At 39.2% G+C, this 18,293-nt stretch overlaps 3 protein-coding genes across 8 annotated transcripts in view; 1 reads left to right on the top strand and 2 right to left on the bottom strand.

Moving 5' to 3' along the window:
- The window catches only part of LOC132991017 (triple functional domain protein-like), a 77,693-nt gene extending 69,802 nt beyond the window's left edge, over positions 1-7,891 (bottom strand). For all 5 annotated transcript variants that reach the window (XM_061059571.1, XM_061059572.1, XM_061059573.1 and 2 more), the window contains exon 1: positions 7,576-7,891. In XM_061059571.1, the coding sequence (XP_060915554.1) occupies positions 7,576-7,645 (70 nt within the window). In that variant the 5' untranslated portion in view covers positions 7,646-7,891. The remainder of the gene's footprint in view (positions 1-7,575) is intronic.
- Positions 7,892-12,232: 4,341 nt separating this feature from the next.
- On the top strand, positions 12,233-15,766 carry cfap90 (cilia and flagella associated protein 90). The gene is made up of 3 exons (XM_061059580.1): positions 12,233-12,501; positions 13,226-13,342; positions 14,811-15,766. The coding sequence occupies exons 1-3, from the start codon at positions 12,385-12,387 to the stop codon at positions 14,988-14,990; spliced, it is 414 nt and encodes a 137-aa protein (XP_060915563.1). The 5' UTR covers positions 12,233-12,384; the 3' UTR covers positions 14,991-15,766.
- A 152-nt stretch (positions 15,767-15,918) lies between these two features.
- Positions 15,919-18,293, bottom strand: part of adcy2b (adenylate cyclase 2b (brain)) — a 39,394-nt gene continuing 37,019 nt past the window's right edge. For both annotated transcript variants that reach the window (XM_061059578.1, XM_061059576.1), the window contains exons 23-25: positions 18,072-18,186; positions 16,930-17,054; positions 15,919-16,841 (exon numbers count right to left, since the gene is read on the bottom strand). In XM_061059578.1, coding sequence (XP_060915561.1) covers positions 16,689-16,841; positions 16,930-17,054; positions 18,072-18,186 — 393 coding nt within the window. In that variant the 3' untranslated portion in view covers positions 15,919-16,688. The remainder of the gene's footprint in view (positions 16,842-16,929; positions 17,055-18,071; positions 18,187-18,293) is intronic.

Genomic DNA, 18,293 nt, shown 5'->3' with positions numbered 1-18,293 from the left:
AACATGAGATGTTTCCTTCCAATGTAGCACAAACTCACTTTCATAAGGGATGTCAGACTACAAATTCAAGTGTCTACCCCCAACCGCATGGCACACCTCTGAGTGAGAGACTTGCAACTTTCTGTTTGAATGCAAACGGTTAACCAAAACGTTGATCAGACTACAACAGATGATCATTGAAACAGAAGGGGAAGAAAAACTGTTGAGAGAGGGTTTGGCTTGTTCTGCTTGCTGTAATCTGCGTTTAAAATTGAATGCACCTGCACCTGTTACTGGGAATGAGAAAGATACTGTGTTTACTCAACTACTCATGGGAAAAGGAGAGAGCAGGTGCATTGATTTATGCTTTACTTACTGATATTTTCAGCATTTTCTTCCTTTATTATTAAATTATGAGTATATGACAGAAGCTGTTCTTCAGAACATGGTGGTCAGTCCTGCTAATGGTTCCAAAGTACCTGTGTTGTTGGTCTTGTGATCATGTGTTCATTGATGTATTTGTGTTTCATTTAAGGGATGAATGCCTTTTTTTTACAGAGACATCACATTTTAATGCCACAATACAGCAGTGTTTTTATCCCCATGCTTGAGCTTAATCTCCTGGCCTTTTAAAGGTGCTTTTTACTCAGCCATCCATTTCCTCTTGATCGAAGCTGCAATGCTTTATAAAAGTCATCATCTTTCCCCCCATCTGGATCCCATTGATTATAGTCACTCATCTCTGTTGCACAATAGTACGGATGTACTTACAGATGATATTCTACAACTTAACATGCATGTACAGCTAAACAAGACCAATCCCTTTCCATCTTTTGGTAGTACACTAGGATCTCAGTGATACAAAAACAGGGAGAAGACAAGATGGAGAAGACAGTGGAAGCGGCAAGCCGGGAAAGTGATAAAGCAAGTGAGAAAAGATAGCAATTGGGAGAGAATTGGGAGCGGCTGCCCATGACAAAGACCCTTATACAGCAAAGCACAGGGTGCCCCAGTGTCAAAGAGTCATTATCAGCCTGAGCTTCTTACAATTGGCCTCACACTTATTTCTGTGCTTTGTTCCTCAACTTAATTCTGCTCCTGTTCACTTACAAATGAAAGGGTTTAATGTTTAAACATTAGGAGGTAAAATATGTATGAAGTGAGACAATATAAATCTGTATATCATCATAGAGTCTTTGAAGGTTATTTGAGGGATGTACTGAAAATGTATTTCAACAACTAATTCCAATCCATATTATTAAGCCTTTAACATTTGAATATACCAACACTGAGTACGAGTGACCTCATTTACCCTATTCAAATGTTAAAGGTGTATACCATACAGTGTAAGACTTCTTAGAATGTTATGGTTGTAGCCCTGAAATCTGATCTGAAGCCTACCTAGAGTGAATTAATTTAACAAGTAGGGAAATCATCTAATTTGCTGAGAAAGAAAGAAAGAAGCTGGATGGCAAGTAAGGGCTTCTGATTGAATATTATTTTAATATATTGCGGTTGAGGAAATGTAAACACTGATTGGATAATCTTAGCCACAGTTACATACTTGAAACTTGATGAGCCCTACAGTAGTTTCACTGATGTTGCACATTTTTGGTTTATTACAGCTGACAAAAGTCTGCTAACCAAACCAGAGGAGACCAATTCGGAATAGATGTTACGATTACGTCAGCGCATTTAGGTGGCAAGAGAAACGCGGCAAAGCTGATTTACATAATTCTAACATTAAACAACTAATTATATTATTAACAAAGAGTTAATACTACACCAGCCATACAAGTGCAATTCTCAGTCAGTATGTAGTTTGGTTTGGCTGGCTTTGTTTATGGTAGCTCACGCCTTGTATACAGGGACTTGGGTTGGGAATCGGAGGGTCGCTGGTTCAAGTCCCGGTGCGGACCATGATATGGGAGTTGGGCTAGTAGCTTAGAGGTGCTACTTGAGCAATGCACCAAACCACCAACTGCTCTGGTGCACTCCCTGTGTAGCAGCCCCACTCTGACATCTCTTCACCAATGCATGTCCACAGGTCTTGTTTGTGCATGGGTTTGAATCGGGCCTGTGTGTGTGAAGCATGTCTCTAAAAATAACAGTGTAAACCCAAATTTCCCCTTGGGGATTAATAAAGTATATTAAAAAAAATCAAAATTATATGACCTTGTCGCATGCTAGACACGTCGCTCCCTACACAAAACCCATCTGATAAATCTTGGTATTCAACATCCCTGAAATGACCGCAAAGTACAAAACTGTATTTCGTCAGCTGGTAAAAGGATTTGAGCTTATATAACGCTTTTCTAGTCTTTTGTCTCCTCAAAGCGCTTTTACACCGCATGTCACACCTACCCATTCACACACTGATGGTAGAGGTTGCTATGTAGTGAGACCATCAGAAGTAACTCATCAATTCGTACACCGTCGGCGAAGCAGTGGAAGCAATTTGGGGTTAAGTGTCTTGCCCAAGGAGACATCGGACATGTTGCTGCAGGAGCTGGGGATCGAACCCTCGACCTTCCAGTTGAGAGATGACCGACTCTACCAACTGAGCCACAGCCGCTGGTAAATCATGTGAGTCCTGTGTGTGACGGCTGATGGTCAGGATGCTCGTTCGTGCTGGTACAAGCAGAGATGAGCAACTAGTTAAAGGTGCAGCGATGTGACTAACAACATGGTCGAGCTGAAAGTTAGATATGGCCCCAACCTGTCTAATTTTCTCTTTTGTATCTCCCTATTGCTCTTAAATAAAGCAAGTTATTTGATGGGGGGGGGGGGGGGAAGGAAAGGGCTGACCATGCATGGTCTGATTACTCGTTAATCGCGAGACTAACCAATACATTACTCAGTTACTAAAATAATCAGTTACTGCAGCCCTGCGATACAGACCGCTCTACAAAACTATGGAGTTGTGGGCAGGGTTGTCCAGGGTGAGGATTCTCTCTGATCAGTTGTTGGCAGGGTTTAATGTACGCATTAAGTTTCAGCTCAGCTCCTTTAAAATCTTGGCAGATCTTGAGATGAAACCAAGATAGGTGCATGTATGATACTATCTGTAGCTTTTGTCAATGGAAACCTTCACCAAAAGCAACGTGTCACGGCATAACCTAGTAGTGCCTTAGCCAAGCCGCACCATGCAGTGCTGGTGTAACATGTGTTGGCCTGGAAAATAAGCTTTATGATTTAAAAAACACCTAACTGTCAAGTTATAAAGAAAAAAAACGTGGCACTAAAGGAAGGGGTAAAACAAAGTGACAATAAAGCTAGCTTTCAATAATTAATTTGCATTGATCTGTGATGCACCAATCCTCTGTTTACCTCCAGCCCATAAACACAGGATGATAAAAAGAAATCTGCTTTGAGCAGCATTAGACTTTAGCATCTGCTCTGTGTCTGACTTGGCAGCTTTAAGCCTGCAGGAAACCTTTACTGAGGGACCTCAATCAGTCTCCATCTCCTGGATCAATATCCATTAGTCTCAGACTGCATGAGTGTGTGTGTGTGTGTGTGTGTGTGTGTGTGTGTGTGTATGCAGACCTGATCCTGGGTGAATGGGTCTGAGTCATAAATGCATGCTCAGGATCACATTTCTCTCCCTCTCTCCTGCTTGTCTGTTTCACTCACTTTCCTGCGTGCGCACACACACACACACACACACATACATACATACATACACACTGATGCTCATTCAAACATACAGACCTACCTTGTGAACTGCGTGTTGCAGCCTCTAAACATTCATTCATGACGGGCTAGCAGTGTGGTTGGCAGATTAATTTCTTCCTCATATGAATAAATGTCCTACACTGACAAGTAGTAACTGTATGAAATCAACACTAAATCAGCATCTTAGTCATCAGTGTAGCCAAATATATGTTTGGAGAGGAATAACTGGATGATTGACAATCAGACACAACAAAACTCCCTATTTCAGAGCTATGGGACTAGGTATTAATTCCAGTCTGGAAGACAGGGTAAAGATATGGGGAAAGATCGTTTTTTCACGAGTTGTCATTTTGCATCAGGATGGAGAGGCCCAACACTACACAGTATGAAGGGAGGATTTAGGCAAATTAACTGTCAGACAGCAGGCAATCACACAGATATACCAAAGAGTATGGTCTTTTACCTGCTCTTGAGATAATGTGTTATTAATTGGCACTATACAACTAAAGATTGATTGATTTATTGACAGAGAAAGAGGGAGAAAGCACAGAGGGATGACATGGGGGACACAAAGAGACCAAATGTCGAAGGATGGAAAAAGATATGAGAAAGGAGCTGGGAATAGAGTGGGGGGGGGGGGGGGGGAGCATAGCTTGTGGCAAGACACTCAAACCTGTGCATGTCACAACAAGATTTCCAGATATGTTGAGAGGAAGTTCATGAGAAAAACAAGGAGGAGGGGAGCCTGAATGTGACACTCAAGCCTTCCAACTTCAGCTTACTGTAAAAGAGCTATCTCAGGCATATATTGGTTTCACTTCTGGTTTTACAACTTGCATCAAGATGTCTCAAGAAGACCTTTGAACAAGGATGTTCTGCTTTTTCTGATACCCATACTTATTGACTCACCACAGATTCTGGACAGAATAAACCAGGCATTCTGATCAGAAAGGAGCATTTCTCAAAGCCAACGTTGCTATAGATTGCGAGAAGACAAAAGGTACATTTGTATTTTATGTCCATAGTTATCATAAACAAATCTTACTGTAATAGACGGTTTTCTCAATCACTGTCCAGTTGCACAAAATGACATCAGCAAAATGTGCTCACAGGGTACAACAAACCACGACAAAAAAACAAGAAAATGCGTCATATTTAACATTAACACTATCTGTTTGAGACTACAGCCTACAACCTGTAACACATACTGCATAAACTGGAGCTAAGTATGGCTTAAGTCAAGTTTTTTTTTCTCTTTGTGAAAACAAAAACAAAGAAAACAAAAACTAAACCATGTGCTCTTGAATTATCTTATTGCAAAGTGATATTAAACTTGGATGATAGCACCTTTTCAAGGCACAATGTCCATCATTGTTCGAATAATACTTAGCTTTAAAATACACATATTTGTTGAACCCAATAAGATACAACGGAAACATTTAACAACAATGTCTTTTGTAAGATTTGAATCCCTGCCCACACTGGGGCGATAAAGACACTGTCTCAAGTGCAGTTTGGCATGAAAAGTTAAAGATGATAAAGAATATTATTTCTAAACCAGTGCCAGAGTGGCATTCATTACCCGCATCCCTAAAGGCTTGATTTTATCAACAATACATTTTATTTTAATCCAGCAGAACCTAACCATTATCACAAACTAAACTAATTAACTGAGCCATTGCTCCTCTAAAAAAAACTATACCCAATTTATAAATAAAGAGCTATTTTTAACCACAAAAAGCAGATGGAGAATTGGTGGCATGTCTAAATGATATTGTTATTGCACAAACGAATGAGCATCCATTCTGATCACAAAGATTCAGCAGATCGGCAGCAGCTGCACACCAGCAACAAAACATACAAAGTATGATTGAAAGCAAGTTTTCAGGATGCCTCTCATCACTCTCCCTGAACAGGAAGCCAAAGAATAAGTTCGATAAATATACTGTGCTTTATTATCTCAACCCACAGGAGTCAGAGGCTGGATGTAAATACTTTGCTTGTTTTCCTTGTTTACACCCCTCTAACTGTATTTCAAAATATCAAAAAGGTAGATGGTAAACATGACAGTGTGGTAGAAAAGTCAGATTTGCACACAGTAAATAAAGTGCATTACTATTCTATTCCGCTGCTTCATTTTTAAGCATCACAAATTGTGAACATGTCATCAAGAGATATACACTTTCAATAACTACTTTTATAACACACATTTATGACCACAAAAAGCAGTCAACTCAGTTAGTTAAGGAACATAAGCAGTAAGGTGGCACAGTCAGTGGAGTTACTGATGGCAATGGGGCAGACATAACATCGGGCACTGGAGTTATTTCACTGCTTTGAGTCGGTGAAAAATGGGTAGAGGGTTATCTGGCATTGCAAGTTCAGCCCCTAAGGTCTGCAAGATTTATCAAGTCAAAGACCAACAAAGAACAGGCATTCGACCATAGATAATAATTTCATAAAGCTGCATCTCAGGAAACACTCCTTGGACATATAAAAAAATATTTAGATCTTAATTTATGTAGGAATTAATAGAAAATGAGTCGTCAATACCCATGGTTTCACTATGCAACCTCTGCTGGAAAAAAACGTAGGCTAACATGTATTTTAGGACCCTCAACCCCCATAAAACTAAATGTTTATTAGTCTGTTGTAGCCTCTGAAATCACTGTAGGCCCGCGTAAGGACTTCAGGTCACACCAACTACATGCAGATTAATTAGCCTATGTAGCTAATGTTACAATCATAACAACCAAAGGGGCGGCATGACACCAAGTCCAAAAGCATATTGCTTGTAATGAAGAAATCAGTGTCGCTGATATTGAGTCGTTTTATCACAGCTTAACAGACGGGGATGTTGATAACAGTGCAGCCCCAATGGCCTCGATAGCTTCTACACAGCTAGCTTACCCTGCACAGTGCACACCCCAGCCTGTATATGCCACGCCATGTATTGTTTACATTGCTTGCATAGCTTTGCTTTTATTTTGCAGCACAGGGGAAAACAAATAAATTAGAGTTCACGGAATGATAAGTTACAAAACAGACGCACATTTTGTAACCGTGTGTGTAATACACCAATAAGCTGTTCAAGACACACGCCAGCTTTGTTAACTCAAAGGCGAGCTAGCGATGCTAAACGAGCTAGCATTTGTTAGCTCACCAGCAGCAGACAGGATTCACCAATCTTGATTCAGGATTCACTAGCTCACATGCTAACACTGAACGCTAGTATACAGTCTTATGGTACAAACACATCAGCCCATTATCGGACACCCCTGACCTGCTCCTTTTTCTCACCTCCTTTCCATGTCAAAATAGTGTATTTAGTCCAAGATATGTCAAGGTGTGATTTATTTGTATGAGTTGTGATCTTTCATTAAAGGTTGAGTCTGTCCGGAGCTGGATGTACAACATAGATCCTATATTTTCCTTAGTCATAACTTTCACTTAGTCAAACCTACTTTCTTTATTGTAGTGTCACAGCATCAGTAGTCTTAGTCAGCTAAAGTCATGCGGGACATATAGGATTAAAAAGTACACGGAACATTAACCAGCCACTAAGCCGGATCCAAGAGAGGTGTCCGATGATGGAACTCAGCCCTTTAGCGCTCCAGCTAGCGTTGCCAGGCTCTTCTGCCCGTATGGGTTGAGATTACATGTTGGTTAGACAAAATGCATTAACAAAACACGTTTTTTTTAGCCTTTTCCACAGCAGTATTGGTCATTTCTGTTTGCTGTACACATCAAGCATTACATATTTCATCTTAAACTACCCGTGTCCCCTCACTGTCTGATCCCCCCCCCCCCCCAAGCAGTCAACATGAGCGGTAACAATGTCCATGGAGCAAAGGGAGCAGCTCAATGTTGAGCTCATTTCGACCTCTCTTTACTTGTTTTTTTTTTTTTTTGGCTTACCGGTCTTGAAGAACGCCGCTATGTCGCTGGCGTCCTTCGTCGTCTCCTCCGCTCCTTCCCCGGAGCTCATGGCTGCCACAATCGGAACCGTGCTTCAGTATCTCCCAAGTAGATCCCTCCGAAAAATGTCAGAAAGGTGGCACAAAAATCACTTCTGTCCCGAAAATAATGTCATTAAAGACACACAGACGGTTACGGTGACTCGCAGACGCTAGCAGTGCCATCTGCAGACCTCCATCTTAGGGTAACGTAATTGGAAACGATCAGCCGGGGGGCACCGGGTTCCTCCTCGGGAGTGGAGCCGAGGGGAGAGTGGCTGTAGCGGGGGAGGAGGGGCGGGAGGGGCCGGGTCGCTGCTCGGTGAATCTCCGTGCATTCGGAAATGAGCAGTCGGTGGGTCATCGAGGAACGACGGCGGTGCATTACGGTACGTGCGTGTGACCGACTTTAACCGAAGAGCAAGACATGTTAATCCAAAGAGTAGTAAAAACTACACACAGACATGAAAATAAGTGGAAATCATTTGGCTATCGGAATTATTAAAATGACGTGAAATCAAGGCTGTCTCGGTTATGCGACGATTAATTGTCAAGGAAGAGACAGGGAGTTCTGATATCTAACACACTTATGTTGCATGGTTTTATTGTTTTTCTTGCGATAGTTCCATTAAAAGTGTGTGAATGTTTAGTTAACTAAGACGCAGGGAGGAGCAGAGGGATTTGTAAAGTCTACCGGATACAATCCAATCAGAAAAGGTCAGCTGTTTTGATTGAGGTTTTAACCTTAGTTAGCGGAGGTATATCACTGGTGCCATCTGCTGGTTGAAGTATTTAATTTAAAACATTTTTTTTTAAGTAGGCCTATAAAATGATGCTTGTGCTTAAGGTTTCTTTGCAATAGTATTATGCAAATTAGGAATTTGTAGGCTCATAGATAGATAGATAGATAGATACTTTATTGATCCAGAGGGATATTCAAATCATCCAGTAGCAGCTTACAAGACACACATGACAAGAGAAATTTGTTACATCTAAAAACACCCGCTGTTCCCCCTCCAATATGTTTATATTAACTCAAACAAAGATTAAAAAAAAAAAAACCTACATAGATCAAGATTAAACCTGTACAATTATATGAGATTTAGCACACACTTTCCTTCATTCAGACTAATACAAGTGTAGCCTTATAATGAAAAAAAATCTTAGTTTAAACAATGTATTAACATATTGAGAACCCATTGAGACATGCATATATATTGATGTCAATAAATATCAGAGACATAGTGAAGGTTTTATCAGGGGTAAATACCAGTCTTAAAAAAGAATCAAACACGTCAGACAGTTTCACATCACAGAACTCATTCAGTATAAGAGTAGTTCAAGAAGGTGGGGGAAAGTTACAATAATTCAATAATATTATTAAAAAAAAAGGTTATACTTCGTTAACTCTATTAAACCTGCGGCTAATAAAAGTGAATCACGAGGAGCCATGAGGTACTGGTCATACTTGAACACATAAGTCAAAAATAAGTTTATCAAACACGTGCTATTTATTTTTTATATTTGTTTTGACTTTGGACAAAGAACACATTGTAAAAAGAAACGCAAAGTATTTCTCTTATCTTACAGGGTTAGTGGCCTGATGTGCTTATAGAATAATTCATTTAGAAATACATGGCTCTTATCAGGCAAAGGCATTGATAACTTACATACAAATTGAGTATGAAATTCTTGCTTATTGTTTAGCTTAAAATGTTGTTTTTTCCCCTTATGCCACTGCTTTATGACAAAAGTGATGCCGATGGAGCAAAAAAGAAAAAAAGCAGTTTTCTAGACTTCTGTTCATTTAAAATGATTTTACATCACATGTCACATTTAACCATTCACAATAAAGCCACATAGCACAGGCTGTTAGAAAGTGTCAAACTGCACAACAGTACAATCCATTCACACACTGCTGGCTATGCAGCAGGAGCAATTTATACTCTCCAACATGAGACTGCAGGAGATGGCGAAAGGACCACCAACCCTTCAGTTGGCCGACTCTACCACTGAGCCAAGGCCACAAAGACTTGATGCTGACAATAGATACAGGTCTCAGTATAGGAAATATATGCAATGACTTTCTTTTTGGCATCATTGGTTGATAAGACTTCTTTGAGCCGCTGACCAAAAGTTGGTAAGAAAATTATATAATTTGTACACGGTCATTTAATTTGTTTAATTGAGTGAGAATTGAGTGTTATCTTTGGGAAATTAAGTTTATGTGAATTTTGGTGTATTACTGGTCATGTCCAGCAGGGGGAGGCTGGTCCTTGTGATCAACTACAGCTTTCATTCACAGTGGGAACATAATGCTGGATTGTGGAAGAATTGTGTTAATATCTTCTCTCCTCTCCATATAAGTTTCTACAATCTAGCAAGTAATCTACAATATATAATGGTACTAACTGAGACTCATTATTTGTTGACATGGCAACAGTAGCAGTGAGATTGATTGTTTGGTTTCTATATTCTCATAAGCATTCATTTTACAGACCGAAGTGTTGATATGGTTGCTGGGGAAGGTGCCATTTCTTTTCCTTAGTGCTGTTAATGTGCCCTTGGGCAAGGCAGTGGGCCTCAACTGCTCAGGACTCAGGGAGCAATTTGGGGTTAAGTGTCTTGCCCAAGGACACATCAGACGTGTCTGCAGGAGCTGGGGATCAAACTCCTAACATTTTTTCTCATGTCACCATCACTGTGCAAGATGAGAACACTAAATGATAAAGTGTATTTGCAAGTGTGTTTCAGCGATGATGGAAGAGGGTAAACAAATATAACAACCTTTATTTTACAAGATTTAGATGAGATTAGATTTCCTGAGAAGACTGGATGCAATGTAGTATCTAAAAATAGGTTCAAATAGCAATGAAGTGCAGAGTATTCATTCATTTAAAAACTAAAGTATAAAAAATGGTGTATTACTGTCAAAAGTTACGCGCTGGGTCTTTCCCGATTTGGCACAGCAGCTTACTGGTGCCTTGTCAGGCAAGGAGCAGAGAGGCAGTCACTTGTCCTAATGTCAGGCAAGCTATTCCCCTCTTTTGAAAGTTTTTATTCTAAGATACAACATCACCTGCCAGAAGTTTCATATATGAAATAGCAAAATGGTATTAATCTCCTCGTGTAACTCTGAGAAAGGAAAAATGTGAACTTCCCTAAACTACAGACTATTTCTTTTAACACACAACAGTATGGCTATAAAACATCTATGCACAGAGGTTGTGTTGTTAGAAATGTCCCTTTTTCCTAATCAGACTAAGATTGGCCAGTTAGTTTAAGGTGCACCATTACTGCTGAGTGATTGGTAGACTGTTTATACCTTATTATATAGCCACCGATTCTGCACAGGGCTTGAGGCAAAGTTTGTCCAGTGCTATATAAATTGATTCTGCTTCTAGAGTTACAAGCAATGCCGTAGAAGAACCCTGAAGGACCATGAAGAGACAAATGTTGTCCACAAAAAGTGGAACTGTGTGTGCTGTCACTGTTGACTCCAAACAAACGTACAGTAAGCAATTATTTGAAAGAATATCAGTCCACACGATTTTGGGGGGTGTTTTTCTTAAACTATCAGCGGTCTGTTAACAAAGAATATTAAACTCTATGATTGGTTCAGCTTCTTTGGAATTTAAGTAGGGCATCCTAAAAACCCATTTGATTAAATGCACATAACACTAATTTTGGTGTCCTCATAGCTACGGACATGATTTTAGCATTGGCTGGGGATAGATATAGGTAGGCTACATTAAAAAAGAATTGCTATCGGGATATGTTTAAAAATGGTTATCAGGGTTGTGATCAGGATACAAAACTCAAACGAGTTCTGAGTATTTCTACCTTGAAAGGCCATAACAGTCATATTGACCGCACGCATTATAGCCAGTGTATCATTTTAGTGTTTGCTCCTTTTTCCCGCTCTTGAAGGTGAGCAGGTGAGCTATTTCTTTTACGATCAACCCAAGGAGGAAATAAAGCTTACCAGCCTAAAACTAAATAGAAATAGGAGACATACATTTGAATCAAACAACACTGAAAAGGCAGAATATAGTAAACTAGGGTCAGTTGAAACAGAATAAAACCTAAGTGAGCAGGAGAATGAGGCTACATCCCTTGTGATTTTTGAGCACGATATTTTCAATATGATTTACAGCATGATATCTGTTCTCACTAAAACAAATATTGTTTTCCAGATCAGCTTGTTTTCCTGCAGTTTCACAATTTTGTATGTTGTTTTCCTATGTTGTTATCCGATTGACCGTTTTGGCCATTTGTGGTAGGCCTATAATGTGTTTTACATGTTTACATTTTTATTATGCATTGAAATGCAAATTGATGCTGCTTTTATAAGTTATTTTATCCTAATATCCAAGGAAAAAACAGTTTGTTTTTATTTGACAAAAAAAAAAAATATTATAATGTTTGAATCTGTAATTAAAATATCTGTTTCTGTGATTCTGGATTAACTAATATAATGTCACATTCATTAGATTTTAAATTTTGGTGTCCTGAAATGTAGGATAATTGCCTATCATAACATTAGAGATACATTTATTCTTATATTTGATATTGATCATTGAAATTATATGCAAATAATTAGTAAACAGTCAAAAAGACTGTGATAGAATTCCGGTCGTTCTAGAAGGCCTACAGCAACATGCCGTGGCAGCGTAGTGAATCAGTAACCTAGCAACCAAAGACGCCGACGCTCTAGGGGACGTGCAGTCTGGTATCAAACTATCTGTGGATTTGTTTTTTAGCCACTAAGATGGATGTATATCTCGAGGCACAAACCAAACCGATCGCCACCATATCTGCCTTTAGTCATATCCCACCACGCCGTGAAGGACCAAAAGAAATGTCATACTTTAACAGAGACTCTAAGGTAAAGTGTTGGATTTGAACGTTGTTTTTAGCCATAAGCTAACGCCACTGCTAATAAAGCTAGTTAGCCTTAAGATAAATACATTAGATTCAACCATAGACTGTATATTGATTCAACATGATAACCTACCTGAGCAATCTAAATAATACATTGATTCTAAGTACAGTCTTCACAAAGGCTGTCGAAGCTAATACTATTTGGAGAGTTGATTCAGTTAAATGAATTAAGGACATTTTAGCATACTTCCTAATTTATGAATGGAACTCAGGTAATATTATTAACATGTAATGTATTCTATTAGCCTAACATACTGTATGTATCCACACAGGTACTTGAGTACTCATTTACAACTCTTTGAAATGCATGAGACAGTTATCCTCAAATGTTTGTCTTCACATCAAAACCTAATTCTATCAAGTTAGGAACATTAATTTCTGAGCTAAAAAGAAATTAAAACCTATTAAGGACAAACATGTATACTTAATAGAGTGAATATTCCATGATCATATAGCCACAAAGGAAACCCCTCTTCAGTTATGTTGTAAAACTAATACTTTGTAAGAGGATCATTTCAATTAATAAATGACAACAACTGGTTACTGATCTACCAAAGTGTTGATTTGGTGTTACTGTAAGAAATATGCTGGGATAGGTCTTACTCCGGCCTCTGGCTGAGTACCCCCTTTGAATTAAACTTACCTGCCCACTTTCTGTCCACTGCAAGGCTCCAGAAATCTCCACCTATGACCGTGTGTTCCATCAGGCTGAGGGACATGATATGCGACTACACCGAGATGACAGAAAACACGATAAAGGAAGAGGACTAGACATACATGAAGAGGTAATGACTCCATTGATTGAGTGACTGTTTTAGGTTTTCATAATCTTCATTTAAAGGAATTGAAAACGATGAAGCGGAATTCCATCATGGATCAAATAAGGTGTTGCTTTGCCTAACTTCAATTTGATGTATTTCAGAAACTTTACTATTTTATACTTCCCAATATTAAACAAAACTAATAAAGGGGCCAGCCAGCCCCAAGATGATCAGTTCATCACATGAAGATCAATTAAGAGCAACTGCTCAACATCTCCTGAGCTTGTTTCAATTTAACCTTTGTTTCATTCTTAATATTTTTATTTTATAAATTCAACCCAGACACTACTAAAGAGTCAACCTACAGCTGAATCTATAGCTCTATTCTATCAGGGAGGACTTTAAAACATTATTTGCATTGGATTTAATATGTTAACAACTGCAGTAAAGCACAAACCAACTTTTACCACCTAATCCAGGGGTGGGCATCGGGCGGCCCCCATCAACCCTTAAAGTGGCCCTCAGGTCAATTTTTACACATCAATTAATTGGAACCATGAAGAAAATATGACAAAATCAGCCATGAAATCATGAATACCAGAAATATGTCCATAATAATATTTGATGACTGGTATATGTTGAGTTAAATTTAAGACATAATTGACTGTAATCGTTTTTGTATCCTACAATTTGTCCCCCTGGCAGTCAGAATTAAATGAATGTGGCCCTTGCTGTGACCAAAGTTGGCCATCCCTGATCTAGAGCAAAGAAAATAAGCATTGACACCTTGATATACTGTTTCCTGAACACTAGAAGAGAGTCCTACTTATTTGAGCTTTTTCAGCTTAAAGATGTTATTAGTAATATAGCTTTTGGAACTTCAGTAGAATATGACATTTTGTTCTAAAACGGCATACATACATTTTAATACGCTCCTTATTTATTCGTCTGTTAACACTGTCACCATGTGCAGCCTGACATATATGTCTGAGTTTTATGGCTGCTTTTGATTCTGTTTCATCTCCATCGTGTAATTATTCATGTCAAGAAAAGTAGCTCAGAGTGCGTTTCTGGGTCACTGAAAGCAGAGAGGGTGGTGAACAAAGCAAACCGCTCACACTGCTGAGCGTGTAATTACACAGAGTTGAGAGGTTGGCCGTCAGCATTGGTGACAGCTCTCGCTGAGTTAGGACGTTTCTGTTCTGGAATTCACATTTGGATATGAATTCAAAATGACGTATGCGAATACAAAACCAATCAGTGAATCTGCTACAGCCAGATGCTGGCACTCTCTCTGTTCTGCACATATTGAGCCTGAACTTCCTAAATTTAGAAGCTCTGAATGTTAAAAAAAAATCTGAAACAGTACATTTATTTGCATATATTAAAATAAAAAAGACATCAGTCTAAATCTGTGATTGGCCCATTGAGGCTGATAAGGCTGGGATTTTATTTACTGTGTGTATATTTGCCTTGTCCTGTTTAATCCCAGGAGAAGGCCAGAGTTGTTCCTGTGCGCTCATCTGCAGAGTACGGCCGACATCCTGTTCCTGACATCTTTAAAACAAATCCTACTTTCAAACGGGTGGCAAGCACTAAAGCAGATTTTTTCATGAAAAATGGCATTACCTGGACTGTGGAAGAAGGATATGGATCAGTAGTCCCTTCTTAAACAACCTGAAGTATCACTGCATGTGTTACCAAAGCAGTCACCAATAAAGCGCTGTGGTTTTGCAAATGTTTTAGTTACTTGATGGGTCAATGATAAAAATTCCAACTTCAAATAACTTCATAAAATAATGAGTAACTGTGAAATCCAATTATTATAGATTTCATAAACCCCAGTTATCAGCTTGTCTAACTTTATTTTTAGTTATCTGGCAAGAGACCTTAAAGAAGAAATGAGAAATATGGCAGTGACATTTCTGAGTCAGATCATACTTACCACTAAACATTGGCTCTCCTGTTTTTTTATGTTTTAGATTTTTTTGTTACCTTCACATGGTGCAATCACTCAACTCTTCTGAACCCACGCAACTGAGATCAACCTCCTACACAAATAAGAATCAGCACAAACGGCTCTCATTTGCTTTTTACTCGGGTAGAAATTTGGGCTACATTCTGAGCAATAATGCAGTCTTTGACTCTCGGTGCAGAGTTCATTTACGATGATTAAGAGCTAATACACATGTCATGGTATTGTAGAAAAAGTCAAATATAGTGGATTGTGTAAAGCAAAGACTTCAAACCTAATTGAGTTCATTCATTTTTATGATTCCTTCTTGTTCACATGGATTATTTGTTTTGGGAAGAGTGTTGATTAAAAAACAATAGAACATACAGCTAAAGACACATTACATACTGCTACATTGTTACTGTACAAATAGAACCCAGTATTACTGATGCTTTTTGGCTTTTTTTGATTACAATAAACACACCTCCGCAAAATATATACGTGTATTGTCTCCTGTCATTCAAAGCAATAATCTTACCAGCTTTAGACTCCTGTGAGCTGATCGTGCAATGGTTTATGCTTTGAAGAGTCTTTTATGGTGCTTTTCTGTCGAATGCACTAAAACAATCACACACTGACACAAAGATGGTTATTTATATACAAATGTTTAATGAATAACAAAAGGATGGCAGTGAACAATTACACTCATAGCTGTTGGTTTGTCTCCAGATAAATTAGAAAAGAAAACTCTACTTTCCTCTACTTGGATCCTGCGCCCGAGTCCACCTCCTCTTCAGTGGCACACAAAATGCAGCTCTACAGCTATAAATACAATTCACAGGTTTTTGGCAAACTACCCACCACTATGGCGACATACTGGCATCAACTGCTCTATATGACAATAAACTATTGTAGCATCCATTTGGAAATAAAATGGAACAAACCAGAGCTCTGTGCCAATCAGGCAGATACAAAAAAAAAAAAAAAAAGCACAGCTCAGCAGGCAGCTCAGTTTGCTCAAGTATAAGGCTCTGAAGCACTAACACTGGCATGGCTAAGTAGCTCCACACCACTAGTACTGTACAGATGGGTGACTGAGGTCTTCGAGAGCTGCACTAATGTAGCAAACCTCTCTTAAGTGAGGCACTCCTTTAGACAGTGATGAGACTCCTTGGAGCAAAGTCCTTTGTTACACTTGAGATGTGAAAAGCATCCAAAATGCGGCACTGGAGAACTGTGGCAGTGCTCCTCAACACCACAGCTCTACATTGTGTTGCTAAGGACAAAAGTGGTTCTATCCATTGTACTGCTGGCCTCTGATAATGGGTGTTAGCTACAGAGCATGACAAATCACTTCTACAGCAACTTTGTTTGTGTTTTGTGTTCTCAAGTCTTATTTTTCTGTTATTGTCATATTCAAGGCATCACAGTCCCTTGTGACAGAGATCGGGTCATCTCTGTGTGTACAAAGTAAGTCTTCAGGTCACCCTTGCCCTTCACGTTGATGATGCCCCGACATGAACACATGTACCCAAGTGTCAATAAGATAGAATTTGTCTCCTCTGTTACCTGTATTAAGAGAAACAAAAATGACTGGAATTAGAAGTCTACTAGCATACTGGGAGACATGCTTTTGCATTTTTGTAAGAAATCCCACCTGTATTTTTCCCAGTACCCCTGTAGTCTCCATCCTACTGGCCACGTTAACACTGTTTCCCCAGATGTCGTACTGAGGCTTCTGAGCTCCAATAACTCCTGCTTTCACTGGACCATGGTTTATCCCTGAGCAAAAACAAATGAAAACCACAAACCACATCGCTGAGTCTCTGCAATAAACAAGAAAGTTGCACTTGTGAAGATCTTGTTGCATTTGGTGGAACTTACGGCTATATGCCGAAATACAGGTATGATTTTTGTCTGATGGTTTTGAGTCTCGTCTGAATTAGGGCTGGGCGATATGGAACAAAACTCATGTCTCGATATTATTTAGCTGAATGACAATACTTGATATATAGGGGTAGGGTTTCAACTATGAGAAAGTTCCTGTGGTCCGAAAACGTCATTTGATCCTGCGCCGCAGGAACTATGAACTATTTTAGTTCCTAGAACCCTGTTAAGAGGAACCTTTTTATCTCCTGCTTCAGAGTAGGTACCATGGCGGTGCAAATGCAGACAGAAAAAAGTCCCCATGGTGTGTAGTTCTCAGGGAACCCCCAAGTGGATAGTTCCTCTTTAAAAAGTCCCCAGAACTTCTCGGTCCGAGACAACTATTGTTTACAGTCTGACTAGCAGCTTGTAATTATACAGTTGTTAGAGACAACATCACATCATTGTTATCCATAGGGATAAGCAGATATGATTTAGCTATGAATATCACTTCAATAAATACTACATACAAAAAATGAATAAACAGATTTGCATTCGTATAATTATATCAACACACTTCAAAGAACAGCAGGTCCAGAACTTATTATTCAGATAGATGCAGTGGAACTCAAATCAAAACAGAAGCACAGACAAAACTAGTAACAGGCAGAAACCGAGAGCACATCAAGACTCATTGGTGAACACCTCTCTGCCTCGAACAGATTGGCCAAGAATGTGGTATCGAGATAGAGGAAGCACTAATCTTCAATGTGCTTGTGACACCCAGATTATTCTAACTAAGAATACCGTACATGAAAGGGCTTTCATCACTGGGCCATAGGTTCATAGGCTCATTGTGTTAACTCAACCTAAGATTTAAAAGATCTCAGCATTACCTAGCAAAACATTCACTCTGTGAAGAATTTGTCTTACCAATTCTGAGTCTGAAGTCGTTGAAGGAGTGTTTGTTGATAACATCAAGCTTCCCCACAAGAGCAAAGGCAAATTCCACCATGGTGCCAATGTGCATGTACTGTCTGTCATGTTCCTGAGGGAGATGCAGAAAATGTGTTTAATCCACTCTCTGAGCCAAGTTTGAATAAGAATGTGTTTACATAAAAAAAAAACAAAAAAAAAAACTGTGTTTGTCCCCGA

This window comes from Labrus mixtus, chromosome 16 (genome assembly GCF_963584025.1).
Source record: "Labrus mixtus chromosome 16, fLabMix1.1, whole genome shotgun sequence".
Lineage (NCBI taxonomy): Eukaryota > Metazoa > Chordata > Actinopteri > Labriformes > Labridae > Labrus > Labrus mixtus.
Note: the sequence above shows the minus strand (reverse complement) of the source record. Positions and strands in the feature narration are given on the sequence as shown.